This window comes from Heloderma suspectum, chromosome 15 (assembly GCF_057233095.1).
Source record: "Heloderma suspectum isolate Gila_16-S chromosome 15, 16-S_ref, whole genome shotgun sequence".
Lineage (NCBI taxonomy): Eukaryota > Metazoa > Chordata > Lepidosauria > Squamata > Helodermatidae > Heloderma > Heloderma suspectum.
In genome coordinates, this window is record NC_139472.1 from 3273833 (window position 1) to 3293586 (window position 19754).

General features: G+C 48.8%; 1 protein-coding gene across 1 annotated transcript in view; it reads right to left on the reverse strand.

Moving 5' to 3' along the window:
* CAPZB (capping actin protein of muscle Z-line subunit beta) overlaps nt 1-19754 on the reverse strand; it is an 80081-nt gene that overhangs the window by 4482 nt on the left and 55845 nt on the right. Inside the window, exons 5-8 of the mRNA XM_084821772.1 lie at nt 13702-13843; nt 11388-11504; nt 3741-3806; nt 363-439 (exon numbers count right to left, since the gene is read on the reverse strand). Of these exons, the coding sequence (XP_084677898.1) occupies nt 363-439; nt 3741-3806; nt 11388-11504; nt 13702-13843 (402 nt within the window). The remainder of the gene's footprint in view (nt 1-362; nt 440-3740; nt 3807-11387; nt 11505-13701; nt 13844-19754) is intronic.

A 19754-nucleotide genomic window follows, 5' to 3' on the forward strand; every position in this document is an offset into this window, starting at 1 on the left:
AATTTAAAAGGGGGAAAGGGAAAAATAAGTGAGCAGGGACAATGTGACAGATCAGCCCCACCCATAAATGGGAGGGCTATTGAAACATGCCAGCTACAACTTACCGGGGGGGGGGCGAGGGAGGGAGGCAGGGAGGGACTGGGGCTCTACAAGGACGGTCCCAAGTGTGCCACAGTTCAACACATTCCCCAAAGACAGGTTTTAAAACATGGAGAAAAGATTTCATGGGAAACGCAGATGGTTCTCACGCAAGGAGGTCAACAGGCTGCCCAGGACGGTTCTTCACATGGGGGATGGGGGAGAGAAGAAAAAGGGGTGGGTGGGAAAAGAGAAGACATACAAGGCCGCAGTGCATCCATTACCTCAGCCCATTGACAATATCCTTTGTTTTCCCAAAATAAATCTCATTCAGCGTACTTCTGATTTTATTCTCCATGTCCTAGAAGGGGGAGAGAGAGAAGAGCCATGGTCAGTTTGAAGTGTAGGCTTCTGCCCTGACCCTAGTTAGCCATGGCTGCTACGAAGAGCATGAAAGACGGGGTAGAGACCGGAGGTCTCGAAGGCAACACCAGCACGGAGGCCCCACAAAGTGCTCTGCAGGGCAAAAAGCTTTCGGATGAAAAAGGTACAAGGGGGACTCCTTGAATCTTCAACAGAACCAGGTGGCAAAAAGGTAAATCTGCACTTTGATAGCTGGAAGGGGATGATTCTCGCTGAGGTTCTTGGCCAAAGGCTCACTCTCAATTCATGGAGCTTGGGCACATGAGCCAGTGTGGTGCAGTGGTTAGAGCGGTGGGCTGGGACTCAAGAAATCTGGGTTCTAGTCCCCACTCAGCCATGAAGCTCACTGGGTGACTTTGAGCCGGTCACTGACTTGGCCTAACCTACCTCCCAGGGTTGTTGTGGGTATTAAGTGGATAGGAGGATGGATTTGTTAGTCAACAACATAAAGAATTAATAGTTTTTATGTCAGCTGCTGCAAAAATGGAAAAGGAAAGGAAAGGTTCATCCTGTGCAAGCACCGGGTCATTACTGACCCCTAGAGGGACGCCGCTTTCGCTGGCGTTTTCATGGCAGGCAGACTATAGCGGGGTGGTTTGCCATTGCCTTCCCCAGTCGTGACTGCCTTTCCCCCAGCAAGCTGGGTACTCATTTTACCGACCTCGGAAGGATGGAGGGCTGAGTCGACCTGAGCCGGCTACCTGAAAACCAGCTTCCACTGGGATTGAACTCAGGTCATGGGGAGAGTTTCGGTTGCAATACTGCCGCCTACCACCCTGCGCCGCACGAGGCTCAAAAATACTGTATGTAAAAAAGTGGAGAGGACAAATAACACCTTTTAGGGATGAGTGGTTGGAGAAAATGTGAGACTTGCTATGATGGCAAAATTAACATATTATATTAGAACTGCTGGAAAAAGACAATGAGGAGAAACACTGGTAAAAAATTGGACATGCTTTATTAATTTCTGTAGATGTAAAGCAACATATCCAAATGTTCAATTTTATTTTTCAATAACTTGATTTAGTTATTTATAAAATGTATGGATATCTAAAGAAGAGAAAATTCTTTATTGGTAACTTTGGATTTTGCATAAGAAACATATAATGTATATACAAGTGAGTGAGAAAATGTGTATATCTTATTGAAGTCATTCAGAGAAGGGATGTCTTATTGATTGATATTATTGTATTACTCTTATTGCATGGTGGGAAAAAAGTTTCAGGATGATTGTACGAGCAGAACAACAACGTAATAAAAACAAAGGAGGGAAAAGGGGAGAGGAGGAGGATCATGTAAGCTGCCTTGTGTTCCTTGCAAGAGGAAAAAAGGCAGGATATAAATGTAAAACTAAATTTTAAAAAAAGTTTCACTAGACATCTACCAGTTCACCCAAGTGCGGTCCATTTACAAAGCCAAAGGATTGGCGGGGGGGACACCCTCTCTGAAGCAGCCTTCCCCATCCTCCTGCCCTCCAAATATGTTGGACTGCAACTCTCATATTAATGGGAGTTGTAGTCCAACACATCTGGAAAGCCACCAGGAGGAAAAGGCTGCCTCACGCTTTAGGAATGGGGTATAGAGAGAGAAAGTTCCAAGCTGGCCCATTAGAGGGCAGCATGTGCCCACGGCACCCATTTCACACCCGCCAGAAAGCACCCGAGACTGGTCGGCCGGCACTGGTCTTGCCGAGTCTGTTAACCCAAATCCTCATGGCCCAACCACTGTGCTTTAAAGGTAAGAGGGCACGCTGACCTAGGATCTCTTAGAATATTAAAGCATAACTAATGAACTAACTATTCACTCTTGCTTAACCCGAAGAGAACCTTAAGGACATAAGAGCCCTGCTGGATCAGACCAAGGTCCATCTACCCAGCATTTCTGTTCACGCGGTGGCCAACCAGCTGCCCACGGGAAACCCACAGGCAGGACATGGGTGCAGGGGCACCCTCCCGCCCATGGCCCCCAGCAACGGGTGCACATGGGAATACCGCCTCTGAGGCAGGAGGCAGCATAGAGCCATCAGGACTAGCAGCCATCGATAGCCTTCTCCTCTGTGAATCTGTGCAATCCCCTTTTAAAGCCGTCCACGTTGGTGCCCATCATTACATCTTGGGTATCCTTGTGGAGCCATTCCACCAACCCTGATGAAAGACTACTTATTTCTTTCCTCTTCCCTTCCCATCCATTTTTCCTTGGGTGTCGTCTGTTTTTAGACTGTAAGCATGCAGACAGGGACTGTCTTTGTTCTACTGAATATACCTGAGCTGCTCTGGGAGCCTTTTTGGCTGAGGAGCGGGATAAAGATACTTTAAAATAAATAAGTGAACATAAAAATAAAACAAAATGAGAATTGCCAACAGATACACAGATACACCCCACTGCCACGAATGAGATGCGTTCCCCTCTTGTGTCCTTTAATTCTGTCCTGGCCTTGGCAATTACAACGGAAGTCAAGGGACGAGAGAGAGAGAGAGAGAGAGAGAGAGAGAGAGAGAGAGAGAGAAGCTCTACAATGTAGTTAGCAGAGGCCCCTGTGTGCACTGACATTTTCAGAGAGAAAAAGGACAGCGCGACATGCAGCCGTGTGACCTTTAAAAAATGTTTTTAAAAGAGAGTCCACAAAAACAACAGTCATCAATAACCATACATTTGAGGAAAAGGTGGGGGGGGGGGGAGAAAGCCCATCACTGTTGTGCTGGACTGGGCTATGGGCCAAAAAGCGCCTGTCTAGCCACCCAGAACGACACAGGGGAACAGTCAGTGCAATTGGCAGACAGGCCAGTGTGGTGCACTGGTTAGAGTGCTGGACTGGGACTCCAGAGACCCCGGTTCTAGCCCCCACTTGGCCGTGAAGCTCACCGCGGGACTTTGGGCCAGTCACTGACTCTCAGCCTGGCCTCCCTCACACAGATGTTGTATGGATAAAAAGGAGAGGAGGAGGATCATGTACACTGCCTTGGGCTCCTCAGAGGAAAGGCAGGGTGTAAATGTTACTACTATCAGAAAATGGTCTTTGGGCTGATTTTGATCCATAGGCTGCTAGTTGCAGACTAGGGATGTAAGAGGATGCGAGTCAGGGAGCAAACGGAGCTTTCCACTGCGTATGAAGGTGCGCCTTGACCACGCAGGCCCCTTGGAGGTGCAACTTGCCCATGCAGGCCCCTTGAGCGACTGGGATGGTTAGCCACAGGGTAGAAGAGGGACACACACACCCGCCCCCCTAGAACCAGACCTACCTCTACCAAACGGCCAATGTTGGCTATGTGTGGAGAAGAGTCGCTCACAGTCTCGTCTTTTTCCATCTGGAAAGGGGAGGGAATAGGGTAGATCAGAATAAACAGAAAATGTGTACAACGGAGAACTGACCGATTAGGCTCAGGTGCCGAGGGGAGGGGAGGAGCATTGGCAGGCAGGCAGAAGTGGGAGAGAGGCGTGGGCGGGTGGTTTAATCCAAGCCCTTCACCAGAATCTGGCAACTTGATGAACTGAAAGGGAGTACCAAGTTGGGCCTCTAGAACAGAAAGACGGGAGGCCGTTTAAGCATGACGCCAAGGGGTGCAATCAACATAGTTTGCATCTCATTTTATTACCAAGATTTGTTAAGGCTCCTTTCCAAAGCAGTCTCACAAAGCAGTCTTAGGAAGTACCTTCCTAAACACAAAAAACCGAATGCTCTAATAGTAATAACAGTAGTAACAACAACGACAACAAAAACACAGAGATGGCAGCAAAAGCAGAGGAATCAAATTGCACAGAGCCTTAACCACAACCAGTCTACCGACACCTGCAAGAGAGGGGTGGGCTTCCAGGGAAGGAAGCCTCCAGCCTCCCCGCACGGGCTTCTCTCTCCAAAAATAAGAACTCCAGCTCAAAATGGCAAGGCCATCTGAGGCTCTTCAGAAAGGTCCCTTGGCACACTCTCTCCCAACTGCCTGGAGCACCATCAAATCCCCATAGGATAGGATGCCTTTAAGGCCTGGGGGAGGCCCCTGCAGTTTCTGCCACCCCCCGCCACCCCCCACCCCAAGCCAGCCAAGTGCTTCTGACAGGCCTGACAGGGCGTATAATTTAGTCAGAGCCTTCAAGGCAAGACGAGACCTGCACAGTGGGAGGGTGCCAGCTCCAATTAGCCGGCCGGGGTGGTTTTTGACATACAAAAGGGAGATGGCAGAGAGATTAAGGCCTTCTGGAAGAGAATGCTGAAAACAGGCCGAGGTTGTGGGGCCCCGAGGCAAATGGGTGGAGACCGTGCCCCAGTCCTCAAGCTCCCCCGCTGAACCTCTCCTTCCCCCCCCACCACACCGGGATGGCTCATTGGCAGGAGCCCCAGAAGCCGAAAACAGAACCCCTCTTTGCGCAAAGCGCAGACGTTATGACACTGCCTCAAAGGGCACTGCCAAAAGGGAAACATCTTTGGGTGCCCAAGAAGCCCAGGTGTTCCGAGGGGCTGCATTTCTTTAAACCCCTCACGCTCTCTATCACTGATCTCTGTCCCCCTGCCCAAACAAGAGGGCACCTCGCCCGCACAAGCTCCTGTAAGTACTGAATTAATCTCGGCAATGACTCAGAGAGCCAGGGAGTTTATTCTGGCACCCTGAACACACAGAGCTGGCCTCAGGCACTGAGTTATTCCACTGGTCCATCAAGGCCAGCACTGTCTCCTTTCCAAGGCCTTTTGGAGCCCCACTACTTTAAAAAAAACCCTTGGAATGGAGATGTCAGCACATGAACCTGGGAGCGTTTGCCTGCAAAGCAGGTGCCCTGCCACGGATTCTTCCCTGGAAGAAGCAGCCTGCCTCTTCCATCTGGTGCATCCAACCGGCAGTCGCTCGGCATCCCAAGACGTGGAATCCTTTTACCCGGACACCCAGCATGACTGATCTGGGTGGGCACTCTGGAATTGTTTGAGCACACCTATCCCTCCTGTTTGGCGAGTGTGCAAACCCACGCATACAAGAGAGACACAAACGCCATCCCGCTTGTGCTACTTAAAGACAAATGCAGACGCTCTGTAGCTGGTGACGGCTCACGACAAAAGCAGTGCGAAGTCCTCTTCCTCCCCCAGCATTCGCAGCCTTAGGGGAAGGGGCTGTAGCTCAGCGGGAGAGCCCCCGCTTTGCCTGCAGAGAGTCTCAGGTCTGATCCCCAGCATCTCCAGCTAGGGCCAGAAAGGAATCCTGTCCAAAACCCTGGAGAGGCGCTGCTTCCAGTCAGTAGTGACACTGGGCTAGAGGGTCTGACTCAAAATCAGGCAGCTTCCAACGTTCCTGGCGTGCCGCAAGTTTTACCTTCCACCATCTCAGAACCGGGCAGTTCAAAACTCCCTGGAAGAAGGGGGGGTGAAAAGAGGCAGACTCACCCATCTTGTGATGGTGCTCGAGTCTTGCCCCCTGCTGGGTTGTGGTATGCCTCCCCCCTCCTGGCTTCCCCCACCATCTTATGTGGCTGGAGAAGTGGAAAGGCCAAAAGCATTCACAAGGAAGGGGTGGAGGAGGAGGCGCTCCCTGGGGAAACTCACGGCCCTATCTGTCCTGCTGCACTTGAGACGGATGTTAGTAATTTATCTCTTCTTGCTCAGCATGGAGGAGAGTCATCCCCCTCCCCTTCTCTGCCTGCATCGTCAGCGTCAGGAAACTGGGCACCTGGGCCAAGCGCGTGACAGCCGCAGCTTGAGGTCCCTCTAGTGGAAGCACCCCCTCTGCCTGCCCTCCCCACTCCCACCCCATCATGCCTCTGCTCTTCGTTTCATCCTAAGACAACATCTGGAACTCTGCGGGACGGGCCTCGACATGAAAGCAAAACCTGATGAAAATATACGGCTGGCCTAATTGCGGAGAGCAGGCAAAGGAGGGTTTTCCGATTATGATGAATGGCGGGACGTCGCCGAGAGTGTTTTACTGCCTGGCGGTGCACGGCAGGGCGCTCTGTTGCAGAGGGGAGTGTGTGCTGGGAAATAATGGCCCAGCACTCACCCTGCCATCAAATGCGCCTCGACCACTGAAGGGTTCCCACGCACCGCAGTGTTGCTGGCATGCCACTCCTCAGAGCTCGCTCAGGACCCTCCTCAGGGGAGAGGGGAGCAAAAGGGAAGGCTGGGGGCTTTTTGGAGCTTTGGAAACATGCAACCAATATGTTGGCAGCTTTCCACAAATCCTCAGATGCGTCAGAACGTGTTAATGAGCTATGGAGCCCGGTCGTTGTTTTTATAAACAGCTCTTTGTCACTGAGTTATGACCAGTTTTAGGGGTTAAACTCTCCTTTGGTGTGTGCAACTGGTGGCCCTCAAATGTTTTGGCCTACACAGAACTCCCATGATTCCCTCCCCATTATCCACATTGGCAGGGACTAATGGGAGTTGTAGGCCAAAAGACCTGGAGGGCCTTAAGTTGCCCACTTCTGCCCTAAACAGAGGGTTACAATATTCTGCCTTTTGTAAAGGCAGAATACTCCTCTGTTTTGACGTAGAGAAAGGTGCGTGTTTGTTTGAAATACAGCCTGTATGTTTTAACTTCTGCACTCATTTTATATATAACAACAACAACAACGGAAAATTGCAATGAAAAGAGAATGTGATAGAGGATTTATAAAATCATGCATGGTGTAGAAGGGCGGGGGGCCCTTCTCCCTCTGATAAACCACTTGGGAGGTCACTCTATGAATCTGATTGGCCGCTGATTCAGGACAGACAAGACCACCCGCTGCACACCACACATAAGTTATAGAAGGGTGGGGAACCAGTGGTTGCTACAACTCCCATAATACCAACCACTATTGACCGTACTGGCTAGGGGTGATAGGAGTTGAGGTCCAACAACACCTGGAGGGCAGCAGAGTCCCCTGAGGTACATAATTCGTTGGCCCCAAGAGGTGGCAATGGGCCACTGACTTTGAAAGGCAGTGAGATACATTCATGGAGGCTAAAGGTGCAGTCCTATGCATGTTTAGACAGAAAAATGTCCTACAACTCCCAGCATGCCCCAGCTATGCTGGCTGGCGCATGCTGGGAGGTGTAGGACGTTTTTCTGTCTAAACATGCATAGGACTGCACCCTGAGTCTATCAGTGCTTATTGGTGGCGACAGCAAAGTGGAACCTTATGAGCAGAAGCAGGAGTTCTCTCAACAGCATTTGCCTTTATGCTTTGCTCACAGGCTGCCTGCGGGCAACTGGCTGGCTGCTGTGGGAAACAGAACACTGGACCAGATGGACGGTTTTGCTCTGGTCCAGAAGGACTCTTCTGATGTTCTTATGTACAGAGTGGGAGAGGGGCAAGCAAGACCCCCTGTCCTGCTCCCCAGGCAGGGAAAGGATGTCGAGTTCGCAGATGGGGTGTTCGCCTCCCGGGCTTTCCAGTGGAGGGAACTGCAGCCGCAGCTTCCAAAGGGTGGCTGGTGCATTCAACGGCTTTTCTCCTTATGTAGGAGTGGGGAATCTGTGGCCCCCTCCAGGTGATTTGGCCTTGAACTTCCATCAGCCTGAGGCGGCACAGCCGACAGCAAGGGATCGTGGGAGTTGTCAGCCAAAATGTCTGGAGGGTCACAAGTGCTTATAATATGAAAGGTATCTGTGGTTCACTGCTTAGTATTTGCAACCCCCCCCCCCCCCGCAACCAGGCCCAATTTCGGAATTCAGATCCTTGGTGCAGAATTTTGGGAGCACAGAGTATTCACGCAGCTCCCTTCCCAATACGCAGGCTTCCGTCATCATCTGTAAAGCTGTGACTTATTCCCCCCACCCCTGCACTGTCCAGATGGATTTTTAATGGTTACTTGTGTCAGAAATGGTCCCCCGGGGTTTCAATGCAGCTCACACAATCTGCCATCAGGATGATGACAGAGGTAAGAATCCCCTTGTGTTAAGGAGGCCAGAGAGAGAGAGAGAAACAGTCAAACCAAACAAGGGATGGATGCACAAGCCAAGGTGCATCAAGGACGGCCGGTCCCATCAGGCCTGTGTTTTCCTTGGCTGTGGTCTGGTTGCGGCTGGAGTCAGGCCCCCAGCCTGCATTTCACAGCTATGATTTGGAGCATTCAAAAAGCTCCAGAATCAAATATTTATACAGGTCACTACAACCCAGGCATAGTTAATGAGAAACAGTGTATACCTGCATTCATTTAAAAACTCTTCCTAGGCCTGTTGTTTCTCTCCCCAGAATCGATTTCTGTGAAGGCCTCTAGACTTCAGAGCAGCCCTGCTAGATCAGTCCAAAGGTTCATCTCGTTCAGCCAGATATCCCCAACTAGTCCTGCAGGGAGGGTTTGATGAGTCCGTTTTCCCTCCTCTGCTCTTTGCCTCCCGGCAGCTGGGATTCAGCGGTCAACAGCTTCCAAAGAAAGAGGTTCCAGATAGCCATTGTGGCCAGCAAGCCACCGGCAGGCCTGGTCTGCTCCACGGACTTTGTCTGAGCGCCTCTTGACCAGCTGCCGCTGTCATAGTGAGTGAATTCCATCCGCTCCTTATGCTTTGTGTGAAGCGGTAATGGGGGGAGGGTGTTCCTGTCCTGAATTTACTGCCAATTCCATGGGACGAGTACAGGTATTATCAGAAAGAGAGGTGGTGGGGGGACTCTTTATGCTGGCCTTCCCCGACCTGGTGCCTCCAGGTGTGTGGAACTACAACTTCCGATAATGGAAGTTCCAACTGTTCCCAATGATTGGATGTTGGACTACAACTCCCATCACTCTCACTGATGGAAGTTGCAGTCCAACACAACTGGAGGGCACCAGGCTGGCGAGGCCAGTCCACACCATGCATAGCTTTATACATCTCTATCATGTCCACTACGCACTCCCTTAGTTGCTTCATCCTCCTCCTCCTCACATTCGTCTTCTATTATTATTTTATTCTTCTATTATTATTATTATTATTATTATTATTATTATTATTCTATTATGTTCTTATGCTATTATTTTATATTTTTATTTTATTCTTCTATTGTATTGTATTCTTGTATTATATTTTATTCTATTATTATTTTATTCTTCTTATATCACTATTACATTAAATTCTTCTATCATTATATGATATTGTTGTATTATTTTACTCTTCCGATATCATTATCAAAATCTCAGCCACCTTTAAAAAAAAAAAAAAGAAAAAGACCCAACGTGACTTACGGCAAAATAAAAGCGTACAAAAATGTGCAACAATCCAAAGGGGCTAAAAACAATCAGGAATGAAGCACCATGGCCCCATCCATCTACAAATCCCAGGCACACTACACCCTTTCCTCGCAGGGACGGTGTTCCAACCCTCCTGGATTATTTAGCTGGCCGTTGCTGGCACCTCGTCCAGCTCCACCCCCATCCTTTTTTGAGATGGAAGGGAGGGTCGCCAGGATCCTACCTCTGGAGTCAGTCACATTTATAAACTGCTTTTCAACAGGTCGGAGAGCCTGGATAGTGAACGCAGATACGAGGCTGCTTTATCCCATCGGTCCATCTGACCCAGCATTTAGCCTTCCCCCAACCTGGTGCTCTCCAAATGTGTTAGACTCCAACTCTCATCAGCCCCAGCCAGCATGGCCAATGGTTGGGAATGCTGGGAGTTGTAGTCCAACACGCCTGGAGGGCACCGGCTTGGGGAAGGGTGGGGTACATGCAATGGGCAGTAGCTCCCCAAGGTCTCGGGTGGAGAATGGTCTTTCCCTTCATCCTGCTTACCTGATCATTTTTAACTGGAGATGCCAGAGACTGAACCTGGGACCTTCTGCCTTTAGAGCACGGGCTCCACTTACCACTGAGCGATGGCCATATTTCAGCTTTTTCTTAATTTTTAAAAACATTTTATTTATTATCGCACTTTTACAGAGGAAACTCCCAGTAGATAAACGAAGGAGAACATTTTGCCTTACACTGATTCATAAATACAAATGGTAACAAAGAAGAGTTATAAAAAGAAGATTGTCTTTTGTTGATCGTTAAAAAGAAGTTTGCTGTCTGTGTGCTGTCTGTCTATATGCTTTTATGTAAATGGTTTTGCACTTTGTATAATGCATTGTTAATGGTTTTTCATCTTTGTGAACCGCTCACGGAGCTTCAGCTATGGGGTGGTATAGAAATATGAATGAATGAACATAATCAAACTCATACCAGTTAAATTTCCCCTGACAGTAAATAAGGTTGTTTTGAATCCTGAACTTTATCATTCCAATATAGAATAACAAGACTCAATTTTTCTGTAAATCATCCCTCTTGGATTCTAATCATATTAGTCAATTTCATCACCCCAGAACCTCATACACCAATCATCAATTGTTGGAGGATTAACTCTCTTCCCCATATGGCTTATTGCCAAATGGGCAGCCATCAGTAAGTGAATTACCACTTCCACATCATTAATTGGAACTATATCACAGAATCATAGAATCACAGAATCATAGAATCATAGAATAGTAGGGTTGGAAGGGGCCTACAAGGCCATCGAGTCCAACCCCCTGCTCAATGCAGGAATCCAAGTGAGAGCGTCCCCGACAGATGGCTGTCCAGCCTCATCTTGAACGCCTCCAGTGTGGGAGAGCCCACCACCTCCCCAGGTAATTGGTTCCATTGTCGTATTGCTCTAACAGTCAGGAAGTTTTTCCTGATGTTCAGCCGGAATCTGGCTTCCTGTAACTTGAGCCCATTATTCCGTATCCTGCACTCTGGGATGATCAAGAGATCCTGGCCTTCCTCTCTGTGACAACCTTTCAAGGACTTGAAGAGCGCTATCATATCTCCCCTCAGTCTTTTCATACTTTATCATACTTTAGCCTCTTCACGGATTTATGACGCTTTACCATTCTATTCTTGCAGTTTTATATCACACATGGCTTTGGAAATTTAATACTGAACAGGTGTGTCAAAAGCTCATAGATCAGATGGACAGATAAGCAAACTCTCATACCTGTCTGGTGAGGCTGCCTCCGAGGTTCATCGTGCCAGAACCGGTTTTGTTCGTCTGCAGCCACAGCATCACTGTAGAGGTCAGCTTGTAATGGGCAGTGCGGCCACTGGACTTCTCCTGGAGGAGGGGAGAAGTCACATGAAAGGATTAGCGCTCCGGAAATGGAGAGCTGTCAAAGGCTAGCCACCCTCCACCCATCTCAAGGTTGCACCACGTGCCATCTTAGCCTTCTCCAGGGTGCGAGAGAGAACGTTCCCAATGCCCTTCCCCTGCCTCCCTCCTCTGCAAATTTGCTGAAGTTTCTTGGCCTGGCCAGCTTCAGCCCATCCTTTGAAGACTGAGAGGAGGGCCCCCAAAACCCACTTAGTCTCTGACTGGTCCCACTGAGCCAATGTGAGGGCAAAAAAAGGCATAACAGTCCTACTCCCCACTCATATTTTCCTTCTGTGCTGGGGAGGAAGATCTCCTGAATGAGCAGATGCTGCTCCGAAGCCTGGAAAAATCCCCCTGCCAAAATGGGCCACTGAACAGACAACCCAGGAGGAATCCTGTCCATGGCTGGGAGAGCCCCAAACCTGTTGCCAAGTTAGGTAAGGGCGCAGTCACTCACTCACGATAAACCAGAGTATGGGTTGAGTGTGGGCTGTTGTTAAACCATGGGTTGTCATTGAATCATGGGTTGTTGTGAGGTGTGAACCTAGCTGCACCAACAAACCATGGTTTCCTAACCACAAACAACTCACCGTTCACAGCCCAACAACCAATCATGGCTTCTCTTTCTGGGCTGTTTGTGGTTAACACGCCACGGTTTGTTAGCACAGCTGGGTTCACACAACACAACAACCCTTGATTTAGCAACAACCCACGCTCAACCTGTACTCTGGCTTGTCATGTTGTGTGAACCCAGCCACTGTTTGCTGCATCTATAGCCTGCCCTTCTTCATCAAAGGAGCTCCCAACTGCCCACATGTGTTTTTTTTCCAGGGCTGCCCCCTGATTAAGGACATAGTCCAGCCTTCTCCAAACCAGCATCCTCCAGATGTGCTGGATTACGACTGTTGTGTTCCAACACATGCTGGCTGGGGAAGAAAGGGAGTCGCAGTCCAACACATCTGGAGGAGTGTTAATGTGAGTTACAAAAGAATAAAGAGCACACTTAAAACAAAAGAAAAGATGGTGCATGCACAGGTCACAAAAAGGTGAGCTCTTCTCATTCAAGGGAGAATATGGCGCTTGCCACCTATAGACTGAGCCCTACAGAAGAAGGGCAGAATATAAATAGTGTCAGTCCCCTGCTCCATGGGCCCAGCTAGGACCTCTATCACTTCCACTCCTCCTTTTCCAGACTGCCTCCTTCCATGGATGCATCAAGAGGGAGGAGCAAAACTGGGAGGCCCCCTCCATCAGCTTGGCCAGGATCGTCTACCACTTTGGTGCCTCCTTTCCCAGAACTGCTCCAAGCAGCCCTCCAAGAACGTGTTGTTTTTCCTCTGCCCTCCCTGCGTCTTTTCCCTTTTGTATCAGGGTTCCTATCTTATAAGCCATCCTCTTCCACTGTGAACTCCTTAAGTGCATTGGCAGGAAGGGGGGTATGTAACATATACATGAAACATGAATGAAATCAATGAATCCCACCACGACTGAGCAACCACCCCACTATCCCAGAGTCCACTGCTTAGAACAGGGGAGCAATCTCCTTGTCCATTTCTTTGGTAGCTCGGGCCAGGCTCTGGTGGGGTGAGGCTCAGATGGGTGCTCAGCGGATGCATGCCGACGCCCTCAATGCACATCCTTATTAGTTTCTTTATGTGTTCATGTATTATTACACTTATTTATATGCCACCTTTCAGGATACAAATCTTACCAACATGGCTTACAAGTAACATCAAAATAATACAATCACGACAAAATAATATTAACAAATTTGAGAAGTACCAAACTAGGCAGATGGATCTGGAATTACAAAAAGCGAGCTTGGGCACCCACACAGGCCAACAGGAGACCATAATTTTCAAGCCTTGGGGAAACTTTTTGGTAACTGCTCCAACTTATCTTTTCCCAAACTGCTTCAGGGGAAGCTTTCCAAAATTAACAGGAGGAAGTTGCCGGGGGGACAAGGGGGAGGTAGTGGTGGTGAGGGAGAGACGAGAGCTAAGTTTACGAGCCTGACACAATATTGCATTGTTCACCAAGCACCTGTGCTCATTAGCCGCCTGGAATTTGTCGAGGGTTTTCCTTTCTTTTCTATTTTGCTTCAGAACCATCGGCTGCTCCCCACAGAGAGAGAGAGAGCACGCGCGCGAGAAGGCTGTACCTGAACTTCCACCACGTGGATGGAATCCCAGCACCCTTTAATCTTCTTTGATCCATCGCCAGCTTTCTTAATTAGAATCACGCCGGCAAATCCGTGATCCAGATCCCAGAGGTAGACGGAGGAAACGCCCCCTTCAAAATACCTGCAGCCCAAACAAAGACAGAGAGGGACCGACCAATCACCATATTAGGAGCAGAGCAGGACAAAACATCATTCCATAACCCTTGTTGCTTGTTTAATATAAAAAGCCCCCAAAGCAGTAGAGGCTGAACTAAAGGTGAGAATCTGTCCTGAATTTCCCATGAATCAGCTTCATCTGATTACCACATTGGGTTCTAGTATTATGAGAGGTGGATCTATAAGGCCCCAAAGCACAGTATTCAGTTAAGAATTCAGCTTCCTGAAAGTCTCAGCTTTCATTTCATTTTCTTGTTCAAAAAGCAAGTTTCTACTCTTCATGAATCCAACAAACTTTGGGGGGGGGGGGGATGAAGAGCTATATTTAAGATTAGCTCCTAAATCTGGGGGGGGGGCACTCTTTGTATCATCATCAACTCAGTAGTGTACATGGCTCCCCACAATCCCACATTTTATCCTCACAACTCCCCAGTGAAATTGCTAAGGCTAAGACAGACAGACACTGGGCCAGGATCACTAAGTCAGCCAAGGTCATGAGTGCTGAATCCAGATTTCCCAGTATAAATCCAAGACCACAGGTAGAGATGGGTGAAAAATTCACTGGGTTCACATTTTAATGTAAACCTATCAAATTTGCACTTCCAAAAGCTGCACACGGATGGGAACATAGTTATATGCGATGTTCACACTTTCCCAAATGTTGCAATGCAGTTTGCAAATTCTTTGAAAACCTGCTCAAAAACGCATGAAATAGGGTGAAGTGCATACAAAGGTGCATATATTATGGGGTGGGGGGCGAAACACTAAAAAATGCATATTAGGGAACATCAGCTGGAAAAAATGTGTACTGACCCTCAATAATGCACCCCGCGCCCGTCTTCTAAAGAACCTAGCGATTCCTGTGGTCCCTTCTAGGACGACTCAAGAAGGCATGGGGGGTGCGGGGAAAGAACAAGAAAAAGCAATGAAAAGTAATAAAGGAAAAATTGCTAGCCAAGCAGCAACAGCTGAGCTCTTAAGAGGAACACCTCGACGTGACTGTACAGCTCTTTAAGCAGAGCTGGTCTAGGAAGACAGGGCACCTCTGCGTGGAAAAAAGGAACAAGTGGCTTTCCAGAGGGAGGTGCAATCCCCAGTCAAGGAATTTCCTCCGCTGAGCTCTGGAGAAACGTGCATATTTGGGAAAAGGCACACAAATCTGCATACTTCAGGAGAAACGCACACAAAGATACATCTGAATTTTCGTGCGGGCTCTGTAGAAAAAATGATTCGCAAACCAATGCGGAAATGGGATGGGACGTGCTTCATGTTAGGAAACGGAGCGGAATCCAGCTGGATGGGTTGGTTGAACTGCAGATAAACGGTACAGTGCCAGCACTGTATGCAAAGGACCTGGCCTCAATTCCCAGCCTCGCCAGCTAAAGGGATCCCCGGTAGCCGAATTGGGGAAGACTATAGCCTTAGGGACGGGCGCTCTGTCACCTTGTCTCTTTTTGCACCCACTGTTTACAGATTCCACCATGCGTGCATTTATGTACCACTGAATCTGCTGTGCAGCCCTGGGCCTAGGTCACTAGTACTAGGGAATTTTAAAAATCCCCTCCCCGCCCCCCGCCAAGCTCTCACATACCTTTTAGGGCACAGTCCTACGCATGTTTAGACAGAAAAAAGTCCTACAATTCCCAGCATGCCCCAGCCAGACATGCATATTTTCTGTCTAAACAGGCGTAGGATTGTGCCCTTGAAAGTATTAAGAGAGTTTATTTTCCTCTAAGGATTTCTGGGTATTTATTTTATTTATTTACTAATTAATTACATTTATATCCCAAGGAGCCCAAGGGAGCATACATGATCCTTTCCCCCTCCCCTTCCTATGGGAAGGGACCGTAGCTCAGTGGGTAGAGCCCCTGCTTTGCATGCAGAAGGTCCCAGGGATGATCCCATGGACTCTCCAGGCAGGGCTAAAAGAACTCCTGCTTGAAACCCTGGAGAGCCACTTCTGCCAATCAGTGTCAACAATATCAGGCTAGATAGACCAAGGGTCTGACCCAGTGTAAAGTAGCTTCCCCTCCATTTGCTCCTCACAACAACCCTGTGAGATAAGTTAGGCTGAGAGACGGTAACAACAGCCCCAATGAGTTTCATGGCCATGTGGGGACTGGAACCTGGGCCTCCCTGGTCCCAGTCCAACACTAACCATTACATCACATTGCTTTAAAGAAAAGAAAAGGAGGACCCTGAATTACCTAAGCCTGTGGGACAAAGCAGAACAAAAAACAAACCAAGTAACCCTGAAAACGTCTGAAAGGGCCATCAAGTCTCTCTCTTGGAAAGATGAAATAATTCCCGCAAGGACCGGCAGCAGGATTCCGCCTTAAACTTGTGCAACCCCCATTGACTCCAGTTAATGGCAACAAGCTGTTAAAAAGCACGCTGGAAACCCGTCCGAAACGTAAAACCGCCGTTTTATAGCTTGGTTCCCTCCTGAGCTCCCATTTCTCTCATCGGTGCTCAAGAGTGTGGCTGGAAGACTCCCCCACCCCCCTTTTACAGCAAGATTGCCTAATTAAGACTAAAGGGAACAGAGGTACGTAGCAGGCTGGTTCTGCGTTCTCTTTTGTGCACACAGAGAGGGAATTTTGATTTATTGCAGATTGCAACTGAGCCGAAAGCCTAACGTTTGCAGAAACAGAGGTCCCATGACTAGGTCTAAACGTTCCTCCACCTGGTCTCCAGCCATGGCATTAACACGGAGAGCCAGTTCAAAACGGCAGAGTGCCATTTCTCACCCTTCTGCAAAAACGTGTTCTGTGTGTGTGTGTGTGTCTGTGCGCGCACGCGCAAACACAGCTACAGCCAAGCCGCTTAATTTGTGGCACCGCCGCCACACCTGCTCTTCTGCTGACCCAGCCGACACTTCTCTCCGATGTCTCTCGCTCACACTGCATGCAAGAAGCCGCCAGCGCTGTGAGGTGGTGCAGCAAGCGGAAATTCAGGCGGGTCCGTCTGGCAAATGCTGAAGCCCTCAGGAAACTCGATTCACGCTAGTCCAGCCTTCACTCAACTCTGTGTTCTCCAGATGTGTTGGATTGCAACTCCCGTCATACCCAGCCAGCATGGCTAAACAACTAATCTTTCAAATATCGAACAACAGCAACTATCATAAAACCTTTGCTGTTAAAACCAAGAGAGCGAGAATGTTTTTAAAGCCCTCTTAAAAATGGACGCAGATGGAGCCAGATGTCGACGTATTGTGTGAACACACCAAAAACAGGAAGCTGCCTTATACCAAGTCAGACCCTTGGTCCATCCAGCCCACTACTGTCGATTCTCACTGGCAGCAGTGGCTCTCAGGGGTTTCAGGCAGGAATTTTCCCAGCCCTACCTGGAGATGCTGGGGTGGAACCCGGGACGTTCCACATGCTAAGCAGGGGCTTTACCTCCAAGCTCCAGCCCCAAAGGGGGCGAGGCTCCTTCAAAACGTGGCAATATTTTCACAGTAAATCTTTTCACATTGAAGAGTCAAGCATGCCTTCCATTTTAATTCAGAAAAACCACACCACAACAACCCAAAAGCTAAACAGAAGTTTAAGGGAAGTTGGTACACCATCTTTTCTCTCCCACCCCACCTCCACCAGCCAATTACACATTTTACCAACTTGCTCAGAGCATGAAACATTAATTAGAAGGAGAAAGGGGCCAGCTACAAGGGATTAATTCCCTGCCCCCTTACCTTCTGACTTTGATCCTACTGACATGAAACAGGGGCAAAGAGGGAGAAATAAATAAGCTCTAATTTTTATGCGTGTCAAATTCATGAGATTTTGCATAAAGGCTTTTGCGGGTATATTTTGAGAACGTGCTAAAATGTTGTCCAAGACCACATGAAGCCATCGGAGGAACTTTCTCGCCAGAACAAGCAAGTGCGCAGATGGAAACACTCGGGGCCGCCTTTGTACCTTTAATGACTCAAATCTAGCATTGATATTGTTTTAAATACTAACATGCTATTTCAAGCCAGCTCGGAGCAGGCTGCAGCCACGGCCTCGGGGACCCAGAAGAGGCGGCCGGCCAGGAAAAACAGCAGAGCTTCAGTTCTGTGGTTTGAAGCCACACTGGGCTCAACCACTGGATCGGGGGGGGGGGGTGCTGTGCCAAGGCTAGAAGGCTCCTTGGTTCCCTTCTGCCGCACGTCAAGGTCCATGGGTGCAAGAGGTGCTGCTGTTGGGGGGAGGTTCACAAAGTGGAAGAGAAGAGCTGGATCAAGCTAAGCCCAGTGTCTTGTTTCCAATGGAGGGCAGCCGGACACCTCTGAGAAACTCACAAGCAGGGTGCGAAGGGAATAGCCCCTGCTTTTTGCTGCTCCCCAATATCTAATATTCATGGGCACTCTCTGTATATGGAGGTATCATGACTAGTAGCCACTGGCAGACATGCTCTCCACGGACACGTCTAATTCCCATTGAAAGCCTTCTGTGCTAAGGAACATTATGTGAATGACAGTAGGAGAATTGGGTTTCAGTTTGCTTTTGATAAGGATCAACCAAATTGTGTACATTTCTCCACATCTGGGATGGAATCAACTATGCCATTGTTGCTTCCCATTTATTTGTTTCCTTGTTTGTTTTTATAGAAAAGAAGCAGGAAGGATGCAGACAAACTGGGGAGGGTTCAGAGGAGGGCAATGAAGATGATCAGGGGACTGGAAACAAAGCCCTATGAGGAGAGACTGAAAGAACTGGGCCTGTTTAGCCTTGAGAAGAGAAGACTGAGGGGAGATAGGATAGCGCTCTTCAAGCACCTGAAAGGTTGTCACAGAGAGGAAGGCCAGGATCTCTTCTCGATCATGCCAGAGTGCAGGACACGGAAAATGGGCCCAAGTTGCAGGAAGCCAGATTCCGGCTGAACACCAGGAAAAACTTTCTGACTGTTAGAGCAATAGGACAATGGAACCAATTTCCTAGGGAGGTGGTGGGCTCTCCCACGCTGGAGGCATTCAAGACGAGACTGGACAGCCACCTGTCAGGGATGCTCTGACTTGGATTCCTGCATTGAGCAGGGGGTTGGACTCGATGGCCTTGTAGGCCCCTTCCAGCCCTACTATTCTAGGATTCTAGGATATGAATGTTAAAACCATCATGCTGTTGTGATATAAAGGTGCATGATGCAGCCATCTGAACCAACTCTTGACAAATTTTGCCTTCCCCCAACCCCTCCAGATGGGCTGGGACTACAGCTCACATCTCCTCTAGTCAGCAGGCCCAAGTGTCCTGCTGCCTAAGGAGAATAGGTGTTATAGTCTAACACAGCTGGAAGGTGCCAGGTTGGAGAAGTCTATTCAACTACCCTGCTGCCATTATCTCAAGGCGTACGATGCAGCCACTTCTGCTAAAACTAAAGACTTTCTGGATCTAGTCCAGCCTGGCTAGGGGATAATGGGAGCTGTTTCCCAACACATCTGGAGAGTACGAGTTTGGGAAAGCTAGACTAATTAGTGCCTGGAAGGGTAACCATCTGGGAACTCCACACACATACGCACCACGTTGGGTTCCAGCATGGAAGAAAGGCAGGATGTAAACATACTAAATAAAATATTAAATTATGTAATATTCAGCGCACACACACACACACACACACACACACACACAAGCAGCCCCAAGTGGGACCGTACAGAACTCTGTATAGATGGTGAAGGCTTGCCGGAGGCGGGGGGGCGGGGAGAGCTTTAGTCTCTTTAGTCCAGCTGTTCCTCACCACAGCTTAAGCAAATCCATCCCAAAACAGCGCCTGTGGGTTCTGCACAGGTATTTGACGAATTCTTTCCAGCACGCATGCAGGTGCAAGCTGCCCTCGAGCAAACATACCAATCCGGTTAGGTATGCACGTCCTCCATGCCAGGTACACTTTTTAAGAGC